At 37.2% G+C, this 16,299-nt stretch overlaps 1 protein-coding gene across 3 annotated transcripts in view; it reads left to right on the forward strand.

Annotated features, from left to right (window-relative positions):
• ARHGAP1 (Rho GTPase activating protein 1) overlaps positions 1–15,731 on the forward strand; it is a 35,627-nt gene extending 19,896 nt beyond the window's left edge. Inside the window, exons 2-12 of one of the 3 annotated variants that reach the window (XM_083362063.1) lie at positions 798–1,029; positions 3,172–3,259; positions 3,710–3,841; positions 4,040–4,126; positions 6,573–6,671; positions 7,599–7,706; positions 8,008–8,084; positions 8,431–8,508; positions 8,798–8,926; positions 9,181–9,284; positions 12,454–15,731. In XM_083362063.1, the coding sequence (XP_083218189.1) occupies positions 999–1,029; positions 3,172–3,259; positions 3,710–3,841; positions 4,040–4,126; positions 6,573–6,671; positions 7,599–7,706; positions 8,008–8,084; positions 8,431–8,508; positions 8,798–8,926; positions 9,181–9,284; positions 12,454–12,633 (1,113 nt within the window). In that variant the 5' untranslated portion in view covers positions 798–998 and the 3' untranslated portion in view covers positions 12,634–15,731. Of the gene's footprint in view, positions 1–365; positions 1,030–3,171; positions 3,260–3,709; positions 3,842–4,039; positions 4,127–6,572; positions 6,672–7,598; positions 7,707–8,007; positions 8,085–8,430; positions 8,509–8,797; positions 8,927–9,180; positions 9,285–12,453 lie in introns of those variants that run through there. The other 2 variants (XM_083362062.1, XM_083362061.1) reach the window with 2 other exon arrangements.
• Positions 15,732–16,299: the final 568 nt, after the last annotated feature.

Here is a 16,299-nt window from a genome sequence, read left to right on the forward strand (position 1 = left end):
CCTGTCAACACAAATTAGGTGGTAGCCTGATTATCTGATGCAAAAGTCTTCTTTTGCCATTCAGAAATGCTGTTATAGAGCAGTAGAAGGCTATATAATTTCATCTTGCATTTATAGATGTTTTTGTTCTATGTTTCTTACTAGCAGATTTTGTTAAATTAGTCAACTAAGGGCTAGTTATAGAATATTATAGAATATTTTGTCGTTGTGAGTGGGTACTGAAATTCCACATCAGAAATATTAACCTGTCCATATTTAAAGCCTGTTACCAGTTCTCATTTCATAAATTCACACTGAAACAACCGCTTTGTCAAAGTAAAATAATATTCACGTTCTGTCTCTGAAAACAGTTATGGTTTATAACTTAAGAAACATGGCCATACTGGCGGTAGGACTAATTTTTTTGCAACTTTTTAAAAGGATCTTTTCTCCTTGACTATAATATATAGAAAACCATCCTGCAGAACAGAGAAGTAATCTGCCTTTGTTGAAATAGATGTAAGATGAAAAAATTGATAAGGGGTTCCATTGTACTGTAGTAACTGCAAAACAATGTTATCCCAGTAAACTATTAAGAGCATCTGCAATCTACTCCAGTGCATACATTGGATATGCATACTGTGTCACAGTAATTCAATTTTTGGGGGAATTATATGAATGTTTCTTAGTGAGGTACTTTATTTTTGGGCAACCATGGGATAAACTGTTGGATGTTGGTCTTGTGACTTGACTGGTAACTGTGTACAATTGTTTCAGATTAGCTCTGCATTGCCGTCCTGGTTTCATGTCTCTCTTAGGTGCCATTTTGTCACAAGTGCCTTCCACCATCATGTGCTTGAATGGCAAATCCTAATGTTTGCACAGGTACAAAAGAAAAAGGAAAGAAAAGAAAATCTTAGGAGAGGGATTTCCAAGCTAATAAGGACAAATATACTTAATAGGCATGGAATGATGCTGGACTCTGGGTGGAAAGCATAGAAAAATGGGGATTGAGGAAAATGGCAAATGGAGTGTCTGGAAACATGAACAGTGAGTACTCCAACCTTGTTGCAGGTTCCATTTGTATCTGCTATTTGCATCAGTCTTCTACATAAGCAGTCTTTTATTTCAAATGAGTCCATATGTAGCTCGTGTCTCATTTGATACAATTTCCTTCTCCCCTCCCATCATTTTTACATTTACATAAACTGTCCCTTGCTTGATCATTGTTCCTGATATATTGTATATTTAATATGTTGAAAGATGTTCTTGTGAAGGAGTTCGCTTCATTTGAAGCTTTGCAGAATAATGCTGTTTAAACATGTATTAATTATTTCGGTATTTGTAGAAATATGATCTAAACACAGTTAAAATGATTATAGGCCTTAGTAATATTTTGCATTGTATTTTGGCTTGTATCAGTCATGAGTGAGCTTCATTTGTCACAGGAATACATACAGTAGATGTTGTAAATACACTTAATTAAAGAAAAAGACAAAATGTTCCGCCCTTATGAATTTGAAGTAACAATACACTGATCGATCAAAACAAAATCTTTATGACAGGAAATTTGTGTTTTCTTTAACAATGTATTTACAATTATACGGTAATAGTAAAAATATGAAACAGCAAGAAAATACATATAATTTCAGCCTCCTATGCAGACAGGCCTAGCTTTGCTCCCATAGGGAAAATATAGAATTTCTTTTTCATATACATACGTTTGTTTAAGAAAATGTGTTTTAGGTAGGGGTTAATTCAGACTTGTGTTTTATCACAGGAGAAGTCAGATTGTCAAATGTAGTTTTTTGGGAAATAAGTAATTTACTCCGAAGCTCAAGATCTTTAACATTCTACTTTTATTATATATTGCAATAGATATATAATGGCAACTAGGTTTCTAAACAGCAGATTAAACCTTGTATGTACAAAATCATATTCATCAGCCTTTCTGTTATTTTCATAAAAATCCATCTTCTCATAACCTGGCAAGGTAGTGGAACCTCTGTTTCTGAAGTCTCTCCTGTTGATAACAGTTTTATTAGTTTTCATTATAGGCTGCTTAAAAGGCTTCTCTTGATGATAGCTCTCAGATGTAATCTGATATTATTGAAAAAACTGGGGGAAGCCTGTTGGTCTGTGGAGTTTATTTATTTATTTATTTTTATTTTTATTCCATTTATATCCCGCCCTTCTCCGAAGACTCAGGGCGGCTTACAAGCTTAGGGTATCGTTTTCTGCTTGAACTACCAAGGAAGAAACCACACCCCTACCCCAACATAGCAAGTTGCTGTATATAAACAGGGAACAAACCCCATACTCACCAGCACTGATGATGTCACCTAGATGGGGAGTTAAACATCTACAAGCAAACAACCAAACTCATAGAGCACCAAGGACTCCACAGTTCAATCCAAAGTTGCTATATTCTCTTCTATTGGAAACCATTGGTCTGTCATGTCTAAGACAAATGTTGCCACAGACTTGTTTAGTCATCTGCATGATTCTGGGTTGCAAAAACTGATTATTTTATATAATATGTGTTACAGGTCAGTAGCAGAATTTCTTGTGACTCTGCACTCTGCTGGTTCGCTGTCAGTTGATAGAGCTTGAGGGCAGATAATTATTGCTCATTATTTGAGTTTGCTTTGCTTCCTTGTGGGAATTTTCCTTTTCCATACTGAGTACACAGGAACAAGCAGGTGCTGAGACACTGGATGCACTGGGGAAAAAGTACAACAAGAATACTCCCCTGTAAATTAATCAGTTACTTTTTTTCCCCAGACTGTGTGGAGAAGGGTTTTGTTTTTTGTTTTTTTTCCTTTGCTTTGGAATCACAAATATGTGTCATGATAATGCTGTGGATGTTCCTAAGTTGAGTTAAAGAGAGCAAATCCACACTGACATCTCATGGCCCAGGGTTGCCATTATCTTTATTGCTTTAAAAAAAACCATATCACTCTTCCACCTTTCATTGGCAGGACATTTGGTGGGTCTCAAGCATTAGCCATGTCCAAAATGTGTCACTGGTCTTTTTGCAAGCAAATGTTACGTGGCAGTTTTTAGTTTGGTGTTGAACTGAAAATGGCATTGGAATATTTTAAGCATGTGACTAAGCTAGCTTTGTTGCTTTTCTATTTGGGGCTCCTTACTTTGTGCTTTATGCTGTGACCTGTAGCGTTTCTGTCCTAGGTGATGATAAGTATGGGCGGAAAGTAATTTTGTTCAGTGCCTGTCGGATGCCTCCTAGCTATCAGCTTGATCACGTGAAGCTGCTAAGGTGAGTGTTGCTCTACCTGACTTGCTTAACCTTTGAATTTCCCCAAATGCTTCTCATTCAAGAAGCTTCTTGAGTTCTAACTCACTGGTGGGGAATGGAAAGATCATCTGGTCGTTAGTACTCTGAGGGCTGGCCATTAGCTCTCAGAGAAGAATATAAATCCTACCATTCCCTACCTTTCAGTTAGAACTGAAGAAGTTTCTTGGATGAGAAGTGAAATGTTTTCAAAGAAAAAACCAAAAAGTCCAGTTGCCCTTTGGAAAAAGCACCTTTGGAATGATTTTGAACAACTGTTCTGGGAAAATTCTTTAAACACTGACAGTTCATTTGTTAGATATTTCCAGTCACGTTTTAGAATACATGTCTGTCTTTATATATATAAACTATAGATAGTTCTTATTTTGACTAAGTACCGATAAAATTACTGACCTCTCATATCTCTTTCTTCAGCTATTTGAAGTATACATTGGACCAGTATGTAGAGAGTGACTACACCCTAATATATCTGCATCATGGTCTGACCAGTGAAAACAAACCATCTCTAGGTTGGCTGCGGGATGCCTACCGGGAATTTGATCGCAAGTGAGTTGCTGTGGTTTGGGATTTTAAAAGAGTTAAGATGGTCTGGATAACGATAAAAGAAATAAAAATGAGAGTATAATATGGTTTTATAGCCTTCTTGGTGAGAGATTTAGGTTGATCCTCTGTTTTTCTTATAGCAAATCAAGTTCCTTTCAGTTAAGAAATGTTTTATATAAATCATAACTCTTTGTTTTTCAGATACAAAAAGAACATCAAAGCATTGTTCATTGTGCATCCAACTATGTTCATCAAGACATTGCTGATTCTCTTTAAGCCCTTGATCAGGTATGAAAACGTGAAGATGCTTTGTCGGTATAGTATGGATGTACAGTAGTATAAAGTGATTAGGAAGTGAAGCATGTTTTCAGCGCTTTTTTAAGTAGGCTTATCATAATAAGTTGTAATTTTAAAAATTGTATTGTTTTTGTCTTCTTTCCAGGAAGGAGTTTGAGGATGCATTATTTCCCCCTTTGTTTTCCTTACAAAAATGGATGAATTAGTGTTATATATTTTGGTTTTTAGCAAAGCATTTGATCACGTGTCTCACGATTACCAATCTGTAAGTTTAGGCTGGTGAGATGTTAGTTGAACAGCCACATATCTGGCTCAAAAACCATACTCAAAAGAGCACTCATCAGTGATTCCTTATCATTCTAGATCAGGGGTAGGCAACCTCGGCTCTTTTATGACTCATGGACTTCACCTCCCAGAATTCCTGAGCCAGCCAAGTCCATGAGTCATAAAAGAGCCGAGGTTGCCTACCCCTGGTCTAGATAAAGGTATCAAGTGAAATGCTCCAAGGCTCAGTACAGGGCTCTCTGTTTTTAATTATTTTTACGATTTGATTGAAGAGGTGGAGGTAATGCTTATCAGATCTGCAGATGACACAATAATGGATGTGATAGCTAATTCCATAAATAAAATTCAAAAGCATCTTGATAGATGGAAAAAAATAGACTAAGTGTAGCAGAATGAAATCGAATAGAGGCAAATATAAAGCTTTTCATTTAGGAAATCAAAATTAAATCCGAAGCCATAGGCTGGGAAACTGTATGGTTTGGCAGTAGCATTTGTAAGTTGTTCTTAAAGCAGCAGGCGATTACAAACCAAATATTGTGATAGTGTGATTTGAGTATAAAAAAAACCCTAATCAACAAACTCTCCACTTCTGGGCATAATAGGATTCAGAGAAATAGAGTAGGAGCAGAGAAGGGCAATATTTTTTTTTAATTTTAATTCCATTTATATCCCGCCCTTCTCCGAAGACTCAGGGCGGATTACAAGCTTAGCAGATCAGAGGACTGATCAGAGGACGGGGAATTACATTTTACAAGGAACAACTGAGAGAACTAGATATTTACTCTTGAAAAAATATGATAAAGAGTATGAAAATTTGAAAAGGCTCAAATTTTCTATGTTCTTGTGCAAAACACAGACAAATGGGTGAAAGTAATGGGAAAGCAGATTCTAATTGAATATTGAAAGAAATAATAGCGCTTTAATTCTTCTGAGAGATGGTAGGCTGTTCTTGGATGTTTTCGTGTGGAGGTTAGGCATTTGTTGGGAATGATTTAAATTTGATTACTGTGTTGAGCAAGAGTTGGACCACATGGCTTAAATGGCACCTTCTAACACTACAATTCCATGATTTATTATAGTCCTGTGTAGTTCATGGAATATTATGAGAGGATACAGATAACTTCATTTTTCATCTGGATCTCTCAGAATTTAATATTTTAGCCATGACATTATCTCAGCACAGTAGGGTCAATTCATTTCCAGTTATGGGAGTTCTATTTCTAATTAAACAATTTGCACATAATGAAACCAAGAAAAGAGATACTTTATTTTATTGATTAGATTTGCATGCCACCTAACTCATCTAGAAGTGATTCTACTTTGCACATGTTCAAAAGCCCATCCATTATATTTGTCCAAAATAGACAAAATATTTCAAAACTGGAACCGCATAAATCCTTCAGTACAAATAACCAGGACTGGATTGGATTTTCCAAGCAATGAATTTGTAGATGAGATGGCATATAACAAGGCCACCTCTCTGTATGTTCATCTCATATACCACAATGCTATAGTTTTACAATAATGTTCCATATTTCTTCAAAATATCCTTGCATTTTTCCCTCTAGAGTTAGTTTTGATATTGTATGACTTGCACTACATACTCCTCAGAAGCAAAAGGAAAAAGAATACCATATTTCCTATTTTCTAAATATTTGCTTTATAACATAGTGCAAATATTGCCTGCAGTCCAGGCTCTAGGAAACATGATATTGAAACTCACTCTTATTTACTAAAAAGTTTCCATAATGTGGCTACTTTATGATTATTGTTTTTACATATTTTGAACAAGTGCCTTTGCCCTACGGGGATCAAAAATTCTTAACTTTTGTTTAGTGTTGGAAATCTTCCAACTGATTACTGAGGATTTATTATCCTCTGTAAATGATTTGTTGCAAAGGAAGGAAGGTTTTTTTTATACATAACTCTGGCACTACATTTGGAAGAGGGTCAGATTTAGTCCACTTCAAAATCTAAAGATGAAGAATTTTAATAATATATAAATTGCCAATGGTGTAAGGACTACAGGACAGTATATCCTTCTAAGTAATGCAGAAGAGCATCTTTCTCAGTGCCATTTTTCTCTGTTCAGCTCATGCTTGAATGTACTAATACTTATTTTTCATGTACCGGGCTGTCAATTGTTTTGCAGCTTTAAGTTTGGAAGAAAGATATTTTATGCAAACTATCTGAGTGACCTTGAGGAGCATGTGAAGTTGGAACAGTTGGGAATCCCAAGCCAGGTGCTAAAGTGAGAACCCATTGCTTATTTTGACTTGCTTATTTCCAGCTTCTAAAATGGAGGATGATATATTAAGAAGGGGAGTCAAGAAAAGGGCCTTCAGAGTTTGATTTCTTTGCATATTTGGTCTGACACAGGGAGTGCTTGACTTGCAACCACTTAGTGACCATTTGAAATTACAATAGCATTGAAAAAAGTGGCTTATGACTGTTTTTCACACTTACAACTGTTGCAGCATCCCAATGATCACATGATCAAAATTCAGATGCTTGAGAATGGCATGTATTTATGACAATTGCAGTATCCTGGGGTCATGTGATCACCTTTTGCAACCTTTAAAGTCAACAAGGAAGCTAGATTTACTTAATGACAGTGTTACAAACTTAACTGCAGTGATTCACTAGGCAACTCTGGCAAGAAAAGTCATAAAATGGGTCAAAGCTTACTGAACAACTGCCTTATTTAGCAATGGAAATTTTGGGCTCAATTGCGATCATATAAGTCGAGGACTATCTGTACTTTGAACCACTTGATGTCTCCCAGCAAAAGATGGGGAGACATTTTTAATCTCCCTTTTTTTACAGTCTTTGTGTTGGATACTTTCTCCCAGTTATTCAACTCTCTTATTGTTCCTTTACCTTGTATTTGAGAATTTACTCTTAACTTTCTTAAGCAGAGATAGCTTTAGATCTAACCTGTTCATTCCAAATTACTTTTCTGCTCAGTTGCCTGTGACTTGGATGTCCTAACTGGTATTAGAAGGTTACTAACCTTCTGTTAGTTAGTTATTTATTTAGATAGTAGATGGTTGTAACTATTATAGAGGGTATAATGTAGGGCATTCTTTCATAAAGTAGTGCATCAGTGGGTATTAGTTAAATAAGAATTTTTAGTGTAGGACAGGTTTCATACACACCAGTGTTTTTTTCATTGTAGGTATGATGAGTATCTGAGATCACTACAAAAACCTCCCCAGGTGCCTCAGAAAGTAACACCACCCCGTCCGCCTCTGCCAAATCAGCAGTTTGGTGTTTCTCTCCAACAGTGAGTATTTCCATGTCTTTATTTTAGTTGATGTACTATTGATGCATGCACACTTTCTCTGGTAGTATTATGTTTCCAATCCAATTACTGCTGTAATTAATTTTCTTTTGCCAGGCTGAGCTACCCAGATCGTGGCCAGAGAGACCCTGGATATTAAGCTAGTTTCAGGGTCTTTTCTCCACCGCTCCCAAATAATGTGTGTGCTGTGTGAGCAATTCTTTTAGAAAGATTGGTATAAAATTATTTCTAGCATCTTGGAAAGGAAAGATCAACATTATATAAGCTTCTCCTCTACCAACAGGCTGAGGGAAAAGAACTCAGACCGGAATCCTATCCCATTGGTGATCAGAGAAACCATTGCTTATCTACAACAGCATGGTAAGAGCAAGGAAAATCCATGTTCAAACTGATCTGCCCCCTCTGGTATCCCCTACAGGGATTTTATTTTTTGGCTTGGATGAGCTTAGCTATTTTCAGATGTTTTAGCATTTTTCTAACTTCACATTGAAAAACAGTGGAATTCTAGATATAGCAGTATTGTAACTGTTTCTATGTAAATATCACGGGCAAAGTTCCTCCAAATCATTTGGAGAACTTGCAGTCTTCTTGCTTCATTGTCCAGTTCTATAATAGATGCATTATTTTTAGGGCTACATAATGTTTATTGCTCATGTTTGTAAATAATATGATTACTGTGAGCTCTTTCCCTTCCCGCCTCTTTCAGCTCTTACCACACAGGGGATTTTCCGGCGATCTGCAAACACACAAACAGTAAGAGAGGTTCAACAGAAATACAACATGGGTAAATATCTGTTCGAGGTAGTCCCTTCCATTTGTCTTTCCCTTCTGTGTAGGCTTTAAATTTGCCCTTGGCACGCAGAACTTCTGCCACATTGCAGGTTACGCTTTGGCTATTCCCAGTGCTTTTTTTGTAAAAGAAAAAGGTGCCGGAACTCACATATGTCATACAACCCACCTTGCCTACCCTACAAGGTTCCATCCAAAAAAGGTGCCGGAACTCCGTTCTGAGCGTTCTATGAGAAAAAAAGCCCTGGCTATTCCTCTGAAACACTTTCTTCTCTCTTACCCAGGATTGCCTGTGGATTTTGCAACATATGAGGATGTGCATCTTCCGGCTGTGATTCTCAAGACCTTCCTGAGGGATCTGCCTGAGCCTCTGCTCACCTTTGGTCTCTACAGTGATGTTGTCAGTTTCTACAGTGAGTTGTGACCAGGATGGTCCTAATCCCATATCAGTAATCTTTTCTCCGTGTGCTTGACCCAGAGTTACGATTTTCTTTGACCGTAGGAGAAGACGGACTTATTTTTCAAGTTAATATAATTAAATTTCTATCGATTAGGAGACTCTTTATTTCTATTCAAGTATTTTTTTTCTCTGCAAGATAATCTCTCCCTATGTTAACTAGAACTGGGAATGTTGGTGCACATCACACTTGTTTTCTTTTCCTTTAAGGTATGGAAGAAGAAAAAAGCATAGATATTGTTCAGAAAACACTTCAGACTCTCCCAGAGGAAAACTATCAAGTTCTGTGTTTATTAATGAACTTTCTTGGGCAGGTGAGATTAGTGTATTACATACTTTTCAAATTCTCAGTCATAAGGTGTGTTGGTGATGGTTAGCTTATCTATGGTTTTAAATCAAATTTGAAAAGTTAATGGAGGGTGCCTAACACTTATTATTGATCATCAAAATATGATAGGTACCCTCCATTAATTTTGGGTAACGGTATGTTTAGAAATAACCTAAATTTGAATATGAGATACACTGTTTAGAAAACCTGTGAAGACATTGATCTTCACTCTGGTGAGGGAGTGTAAGGCCCTTTGTTTCCACATTCCTGTCATCCTTAATCTTTCATGTTTGATTAAATTTATTGCAATTTTTTTATTTGGTTATGGTGAGCTGCCCAGAGTTGTGGAAACGGGGGCAGTAACAAGCTATTAGTTACTGTTTGGAAACAAGATGCTAAAATAGGTGAACCCAAATTTTTCCTGTGTATCCAAACTGTATCCCTTCTTTTTTTTTTATTGAAAAGTTTTAAAATACAGTTTTCCTTTAAAAAGCCCCCCTTCCCCCTCCCCCCTCCCCCCCTACCTCTCCCCCTCCCCCCCTCCCTCCTCCCCCCTACCTCCCCCCTCCCCCCTCCCCCCCCGACTTCCCAGAGCTAAATACAAGGTATATATATATAAAAAAAAGCAATCATAAACAACCATATACTAACAACTATAAATTCTAAAATCCATCACTCTCTAACTTATATAGGATAAAACAAACCTTAGCAATATTAAATATATATAAAAAAACTAAAATAGAAAAAGAAAAAAGAAAACGAAAGAAGACTTATTCGAATGCTACATAAAACTTCTTAACCCTATACTTGTTCTGGATAAACTCAATCCATTTTCTCCATTCCATAATATAACGTTCTTGCGAATGATCTTTCAAATAGGCCGAAATCTTCGCCATCTCTGCCAGGTCGGAAACCTTTAAAGTCCACTCTTCTATGGTCGGCAGTTCCTCTTTCTTCCAATATTGGCCTATCAAAAGTCTTGCTGCCGTAATTAAGTTCAACATCAACTTGGTGTCCACAACTGTAGCGTCGGCAATTATTCCCAACAAAAAAAGTTGCGGACAAAACTTTATCCTCTGTTTAAAAATCTTCTGCATATTCCACCAGACTTTTATCCAAAAAGCCTTAACCTTCTTACATGTCCACCATATGTGAAAATATGTTGCATCTTCATCACCGCACCTCCAACATTTAGGCTGATAATTCGGATACATACTTGCAAGCTTTTTAGGATCTAAATGCAAACTGTATCCCTTCTATAGTGCTCCATCCTGACCCGCTTTTTCCAGTTATTGACAAATATTCTACTTGTGAAAAGCGCTCTCATATAACGGGAATAGGGCGGTATATAAATTTAATAAAATAAATAAATAAATAAATTTGTGTAAATTATTCAAATTGCTAATAAAGAATTTATATGGCGGGATAGAACTCGTGGTCTCCCAGTTTATATCCTAATGCTTTAACCACTGTGCCAAAGTGCACCTCATTGTGTGTGGTGTGGTAAAAACAAAATTAAAAGTGAATATAGGGAATATAAATAAAATTAATACTTACAGAATTTAATTCCTTGATAGTGTGATGCAAGGCATAGATAACTTTAAGGAAAGGGGAAGGAAATGTTGCCTAAGAAACCCTCCGACAAAAGAGACAGGGGCCCTCAATTGTTTGTCAAAGAAGAAACCTAGGAATGACACACCTTTCTAGCATTTAAAAGCGGTAGGCAAGAAATTTGTACTTTCAGACTTGCAAAATTGATGCTGGCTTTCTCCGTTAAACCAGTCAGGAAACGCGACCAGCTGAACTAAATCTACTTTATTGTCAGGCCACATTAACAGAATCTTGTAAGTCTGAAAGTACAAACTTCCCACCTGCCACTTTTACTGCTAGAGCCATTAGGGTGGGTCCTTCTGCCTGGCCTGTCTCTCTTACCTGATGATTTTCTACGCAGCATCTGCTCCCCCGCTTTCCTTAGGGTTATCCATGCAATAGAAAGCATCTCTAAGAGTATAAGGGACAAGATATGAAACCTGTATTACTATTCTGCGGCAGGTGAACAAGATTGCCAAAAGTTATATACAAATTTGTATGTCCTTGTGTGTGTGTGTGTTAGTCATCTTTAAAGCTCTTTGAGGCTCATCCTGATTACCCATGAGCCGGCCTGCTTCTAGGCTCTAGTGGAGGGCTGGACTAGAAGACCTCCGAGGTCCCTTCCAGCTGTATTCTGATTGAATTGAATTAGTTATACCTGGCTGTCCTATTTGATCTAACAGAATAAGCACATTCTAAGTCCCATTGTTAAAATTATGACACTTTGCGAGACCAGAGATGTATCTTTTCAGTAGTCTTACCTGCTGCCTGGGAAAGAAGCCGAAAATCCGCATGGCCCCAGTCATGTTGTCAGCTTAGGAAAGGTCTTCATGTGTGAGACAGGGCACTTTATGGTGCTAAGATAGTAGTTTTTTATTCTCGGTGTTTCTTTCCCTGTCCACTTTTACAGTGACTTTGGATGTGTAAAAACAGTCATACAATATAATTCAAAAAATAATAATACAATGCCTGCAAACTTCAAAAGAAAAGCAGCCATTTAAAAGGCAATAAATCCTGCAAATCCACTCTAACCGAAGGCCTGGAGAAAGAGCCAGTTTTTCAGGGTTTTTTTTATTTTTAAAATAATTGTATGTTTTTTACACATCCAAAGTCATTGTAAAAGTGGATAGCTTTATTCATATCTTAAATCAATCAAATTTATCACTCGACTCACAATGTCTCTCTTGTAAGTTGCTCACATGTCCTTGGACAGTTGAAGTGGCTTATAAATTGAAGAAAGTAAATATCTACCAATTAGATTTTTGTTACTTTATTCCAGAAAAGATTGAAACCAAAACACTAAAAGAAATTAGCAGATGACTGCTTCCATAAATGGGGAAGGAAAGAAAATGTAACTAAAGGCCTGTAGTCTATTAAACGTCAGGTATTCTAAACTCCAAATAACACTATTTTTTATGCAAGACAACTTTGGTCTTTATGTCTAACCTGAGAGTTGAATAGATGGTAAGGAGCTAAGAAGCATTGAATCAAATTCCTGTTTGTTTGTTTTTTTCGAGTGGTTAAATTTTTTTCTTTCTCTTTCTTTCCCGTTACTTCACACGTAGGTCTCTGCCAACAGTGATATCAACAAGATGACCAATGCCAATCTGGCAGTAGTATTTGGCCCAAATCTGTTGTGGGCTAAAGATGCAGCTATAACCCTCAAAGCCATCAATCCTATCAACACCTTTACCAAGTTCCTCTTGGACAACCAGATGCAGCTTTTCCAGAACACACAGGCTTGAGCCATAACCTGTTTGTGTCAGCACGCTCTGTGTCCACTGTGATCATTCCTTTCTCCTCCTCCTCCTCCTTTTTTGTTTCTACCTTGCTTTGGAGATGTGGCCAATCTGAAGAGGTTCCAGGTGATGGATGTGTAGCGTGAAAGTTTGCTTGTGTGTACATATGGAGGGTTTTGCAGGAGGGGGCTTATCAGATGAGGAGGGAAAGCAGATCTTAAAAATCAAGCTCTACCTTGGCTATTCTGTCTTGGGTACTTGTACTAGTATTCAGGTTGTTCTTAAATGTTTTATCTCCTTTCCTTTCCCAAAGGTGTCCTATCAGATAAGCCTCGTTAACTGTCGGTGGAGCTACTTTCTCTTACTACCAGGCCCTGGGGGACTGGATTAGGGTAGAATTTATCTCAGTCAGTTCCCCCGGTCCAAATTGATTCTTCACAGGTGCCCAAGTCAGGCAATCCTGTTTAAGACTGATAGTGACTTGCTGAATACACTTTATACCTTTGATGGATGCAGCATGGACTTAGTCCCTGGCAAAACTGAACCATAATACCACTGGTTTAAGTGCCTGGAAACTTATCTATAGATTTCATGCAGCTCTGACACTTGATCTATTTATCAGGTGTTCCTGTTATGTAAAGATACGTGCTCTTGGCTGCACCGGAGCTCACTTTTCTGCCTTGTCAATGTTCTCCTCTAGTCTTTGCCAGCAATTTTTTTTTCAAAATGGCCTTGGCAGCAAGCCTTTCCTTTTTAACTGGCAGATAATGAATGCGAGTACGTGTATATGTACTGACATGCATTCAACCAGGCCAGCTCCTCTCTGCCAAAGTCCAGATCAAATATTGGCCATACCTGTGACTGAAACACAGGAAGTCTGCTATTAGGTGGCTCTGGATGCAGCACTTTAGACATTGGAATTAGATTGTTTTCAAGCAAAAGCTTCATAACAGGGCCAAACCTTATTCTAATCTGCTGGGATCTACTGTGCCAACTTTATTAAAGAATGAATTTGTTTCTTATATCTTTTTCTTATGGGGCTTAATTGTAGTTTTTTTGGACTTAGTCAAAATGACCCTGATGCACCTTTGGTTTCTTTGGCACTTGAGAGGTATGAAGCATTGCTTTCTCCTTTTCTAGGAACTGAGATAGCCCTGCAGTAGGTTTATCTGGTTTTTTTGACTGTCTCTTTTTGACTGCCTCATGAAATTAGTTTTGTAGATAAAAATAGCACTGCCCTACAATGTCTTTAGCATAGTTTTAAGATAAAATCTTAACATTTCCATTATGTCCTGCTGACAGCTCTGTTAGCAGCTGAATATGACCACATAGCCATAAGTTGACCCTACAAAGCAGAGGGCCAAAGTCGTACAATTCTATAGACTAGCAATGTTTTTTACCCCATAGTTCAGTGCAATTACGTAATAGAATTGTTTGTTATGCCTATAATTAACAAATGATCAGTGCAAACTAAAACGTGTACCTGGGTTATCAATGCCAGTATTTCAACCATGGCTGGTAAAAGAGCTCTAGCAGTAATTAAAAAAAAAATCCCAGACTCTTAGTGGTAACAGGGAATGGCAGATTAAGGTGAGTGAAGCTATTAAGAGGGGCTGATGTGCTAAGATTGTTCATTCTCCTTTATTAAGGCATATAAGATTAATCTGATATGTTGTACATAGTGCTTAGTCTAAAGAAACAGGGGACCCTTTCAGCTAGAAATGAAAAGTTATAAAGATTATCAAAAGGTTTTTTTTTTCTTAATGACTTTTATATATTATTTAGCATGACTGAGGAGTGGCCTTGCATAGAAACCATTATCAATATTAGCTTCATTGTTTTATATTTCAGGCCATGAATAGCTTGTAGGCTGTTTTTTATAGTATGCCATTGTGAACTGAGACTAGATTTGGTCTGATTCTAAGCTGTAGAAGTATTGCTTTGTTTATTAAAAATGCCCAGGTGAAAAGGAAACTTGATTGTACAGAAACCGCAATTTAGGATAGTAAGGTCCCAGTGCTGCAAGTTCAGTCCTTGCACTCAAACTATAATTTCTATACTGAATTAGTTTCAGAATTATGTTAATACAAGTTGAAAAGAAAATAGTTTCTTGGGGGTTCAGTATTGTCATACCTGGGCAATGACACATTTATCAACTACATATATTTCAAATTCCTGAATGTGACTTTGCGTTGCCAGGTTATAAAATATATCTTGTTAAGTGCATATTATGAAAGCAAACTTGCAAAACTGTAGAAGTGAGCCAGTGTAAATAATTCTTAATTTTCTCACTTTGCTCTGAGCTACCAGAAAATCTAAAGCATATGATTGCTTTGTTTCTTTTATCTTTTCTCATTTTGCCTTCTTGAAACTATAGCTAGCCATAGACCTGTGATTGGGCGAGACGGTTTAAAAGAATGAAATATGTGGTTTGAACTACACTGCTCTCCCAAGTTTTGATTTCCAGAATGCCTGCTGCCTGAACTGGGGTATCCAAGCAGTCAGTCAGAGTAATTAGAGGGGCAGCTACATGTTTATGTCTTCCCACCTCCTTTTTTAATATAACTTGATAGCTTGTTGTGGCTCTACTTCCTCTCCTCCTGTCCTTTCAGTGGTACATCTACGTATTCCTGTTTAATGTTGCTTGGCTTTCATGTTAGATATTGACCCCAGTATTTGTAGATGGAGCCCTGTGTCTCCACTCTATCACTCTTTTGCCTGTCAGTAAACCCACTGATTCTTTGGCATCCTTGGAACACATTCTGTACCCACATTGCTAGCAGCTGCTCCTCTACTTGTACTGACACAACAGTTTTTGGGTAACACTGCTGATGTTGAGGCCCAATCTGGATGTCTTATGTGTGCTGCTTCAGCCAAATATTACATGGCCAAATGAGTCCTTGTTGCACACTCTCCAGTGAGGTATTTTTGTTGCTGTTCCCCCCATATTTTACTACTTTTGATTGTTTATTGGGAGCAAGGCTGGGGGTTGTTACTGTGACTTTTATTTACATAACCTTGTTTATATCCTTCCAGTGGTACCAATCTTGTATTCAGAGTTTGCACTTTTTGTACTTCAATAAACACTCAAATCCAATAACAAATTTTGGTGTGCGTCTCCATTTGTTATTCTAAGACTAGTTGTTATTAAGAGATGCTGTTTAATAATAGGCACCTCCTATTGACTCCTATATTTTCAAGTACTGACTGCTTAAGTCAATACCTGAAAGTATAGAAGCTATTTTTTTTCATTGTTAAACAAATTGTGTTGGGTGGATCTAGCATAATTGTCCCTATTATGTATAAATCAATGCTTATTAGATATAGTGCAGTCCATTTTATCTAGAGTTTCTCCAACTCTACTTCGGCTGTTTTAATTAATTGCTTTCAGATCTGGAGTAATGTTACTACACATCCAAATGTTTGTATCTTCACTATAACTAAAGAGGAATAAATTTGAAATTAGAACCTCATTGGTGGCTAACCTATCTAGAATAGACTCTTACTACTACTATCTTTCTAGGTAATGGTCTCATTAAACACCCAGCTTCTGAAGATAAGCTTTGGTCCTATGTGAAGTATGTATGTTCCTTTGAGGGAGAGCATACTTGCTTGTCAGTAGTGTGGAGTGTTATAAAAACTAGAACAATGTCAACTGTGAGAACCATAAAT

This window comes from Vipera ursinii (genome assembly GCF_947247035.1).
Source record: "Vipera ursinii genome assembly, chromosome: 1".
In the NCBI taxonomy this organism is placed as follows: Eukaryota; Metazoa; Chordata; class Lepidosauria; order Squamata; family Viperidae; genus Vipera; species Vipera ursinii.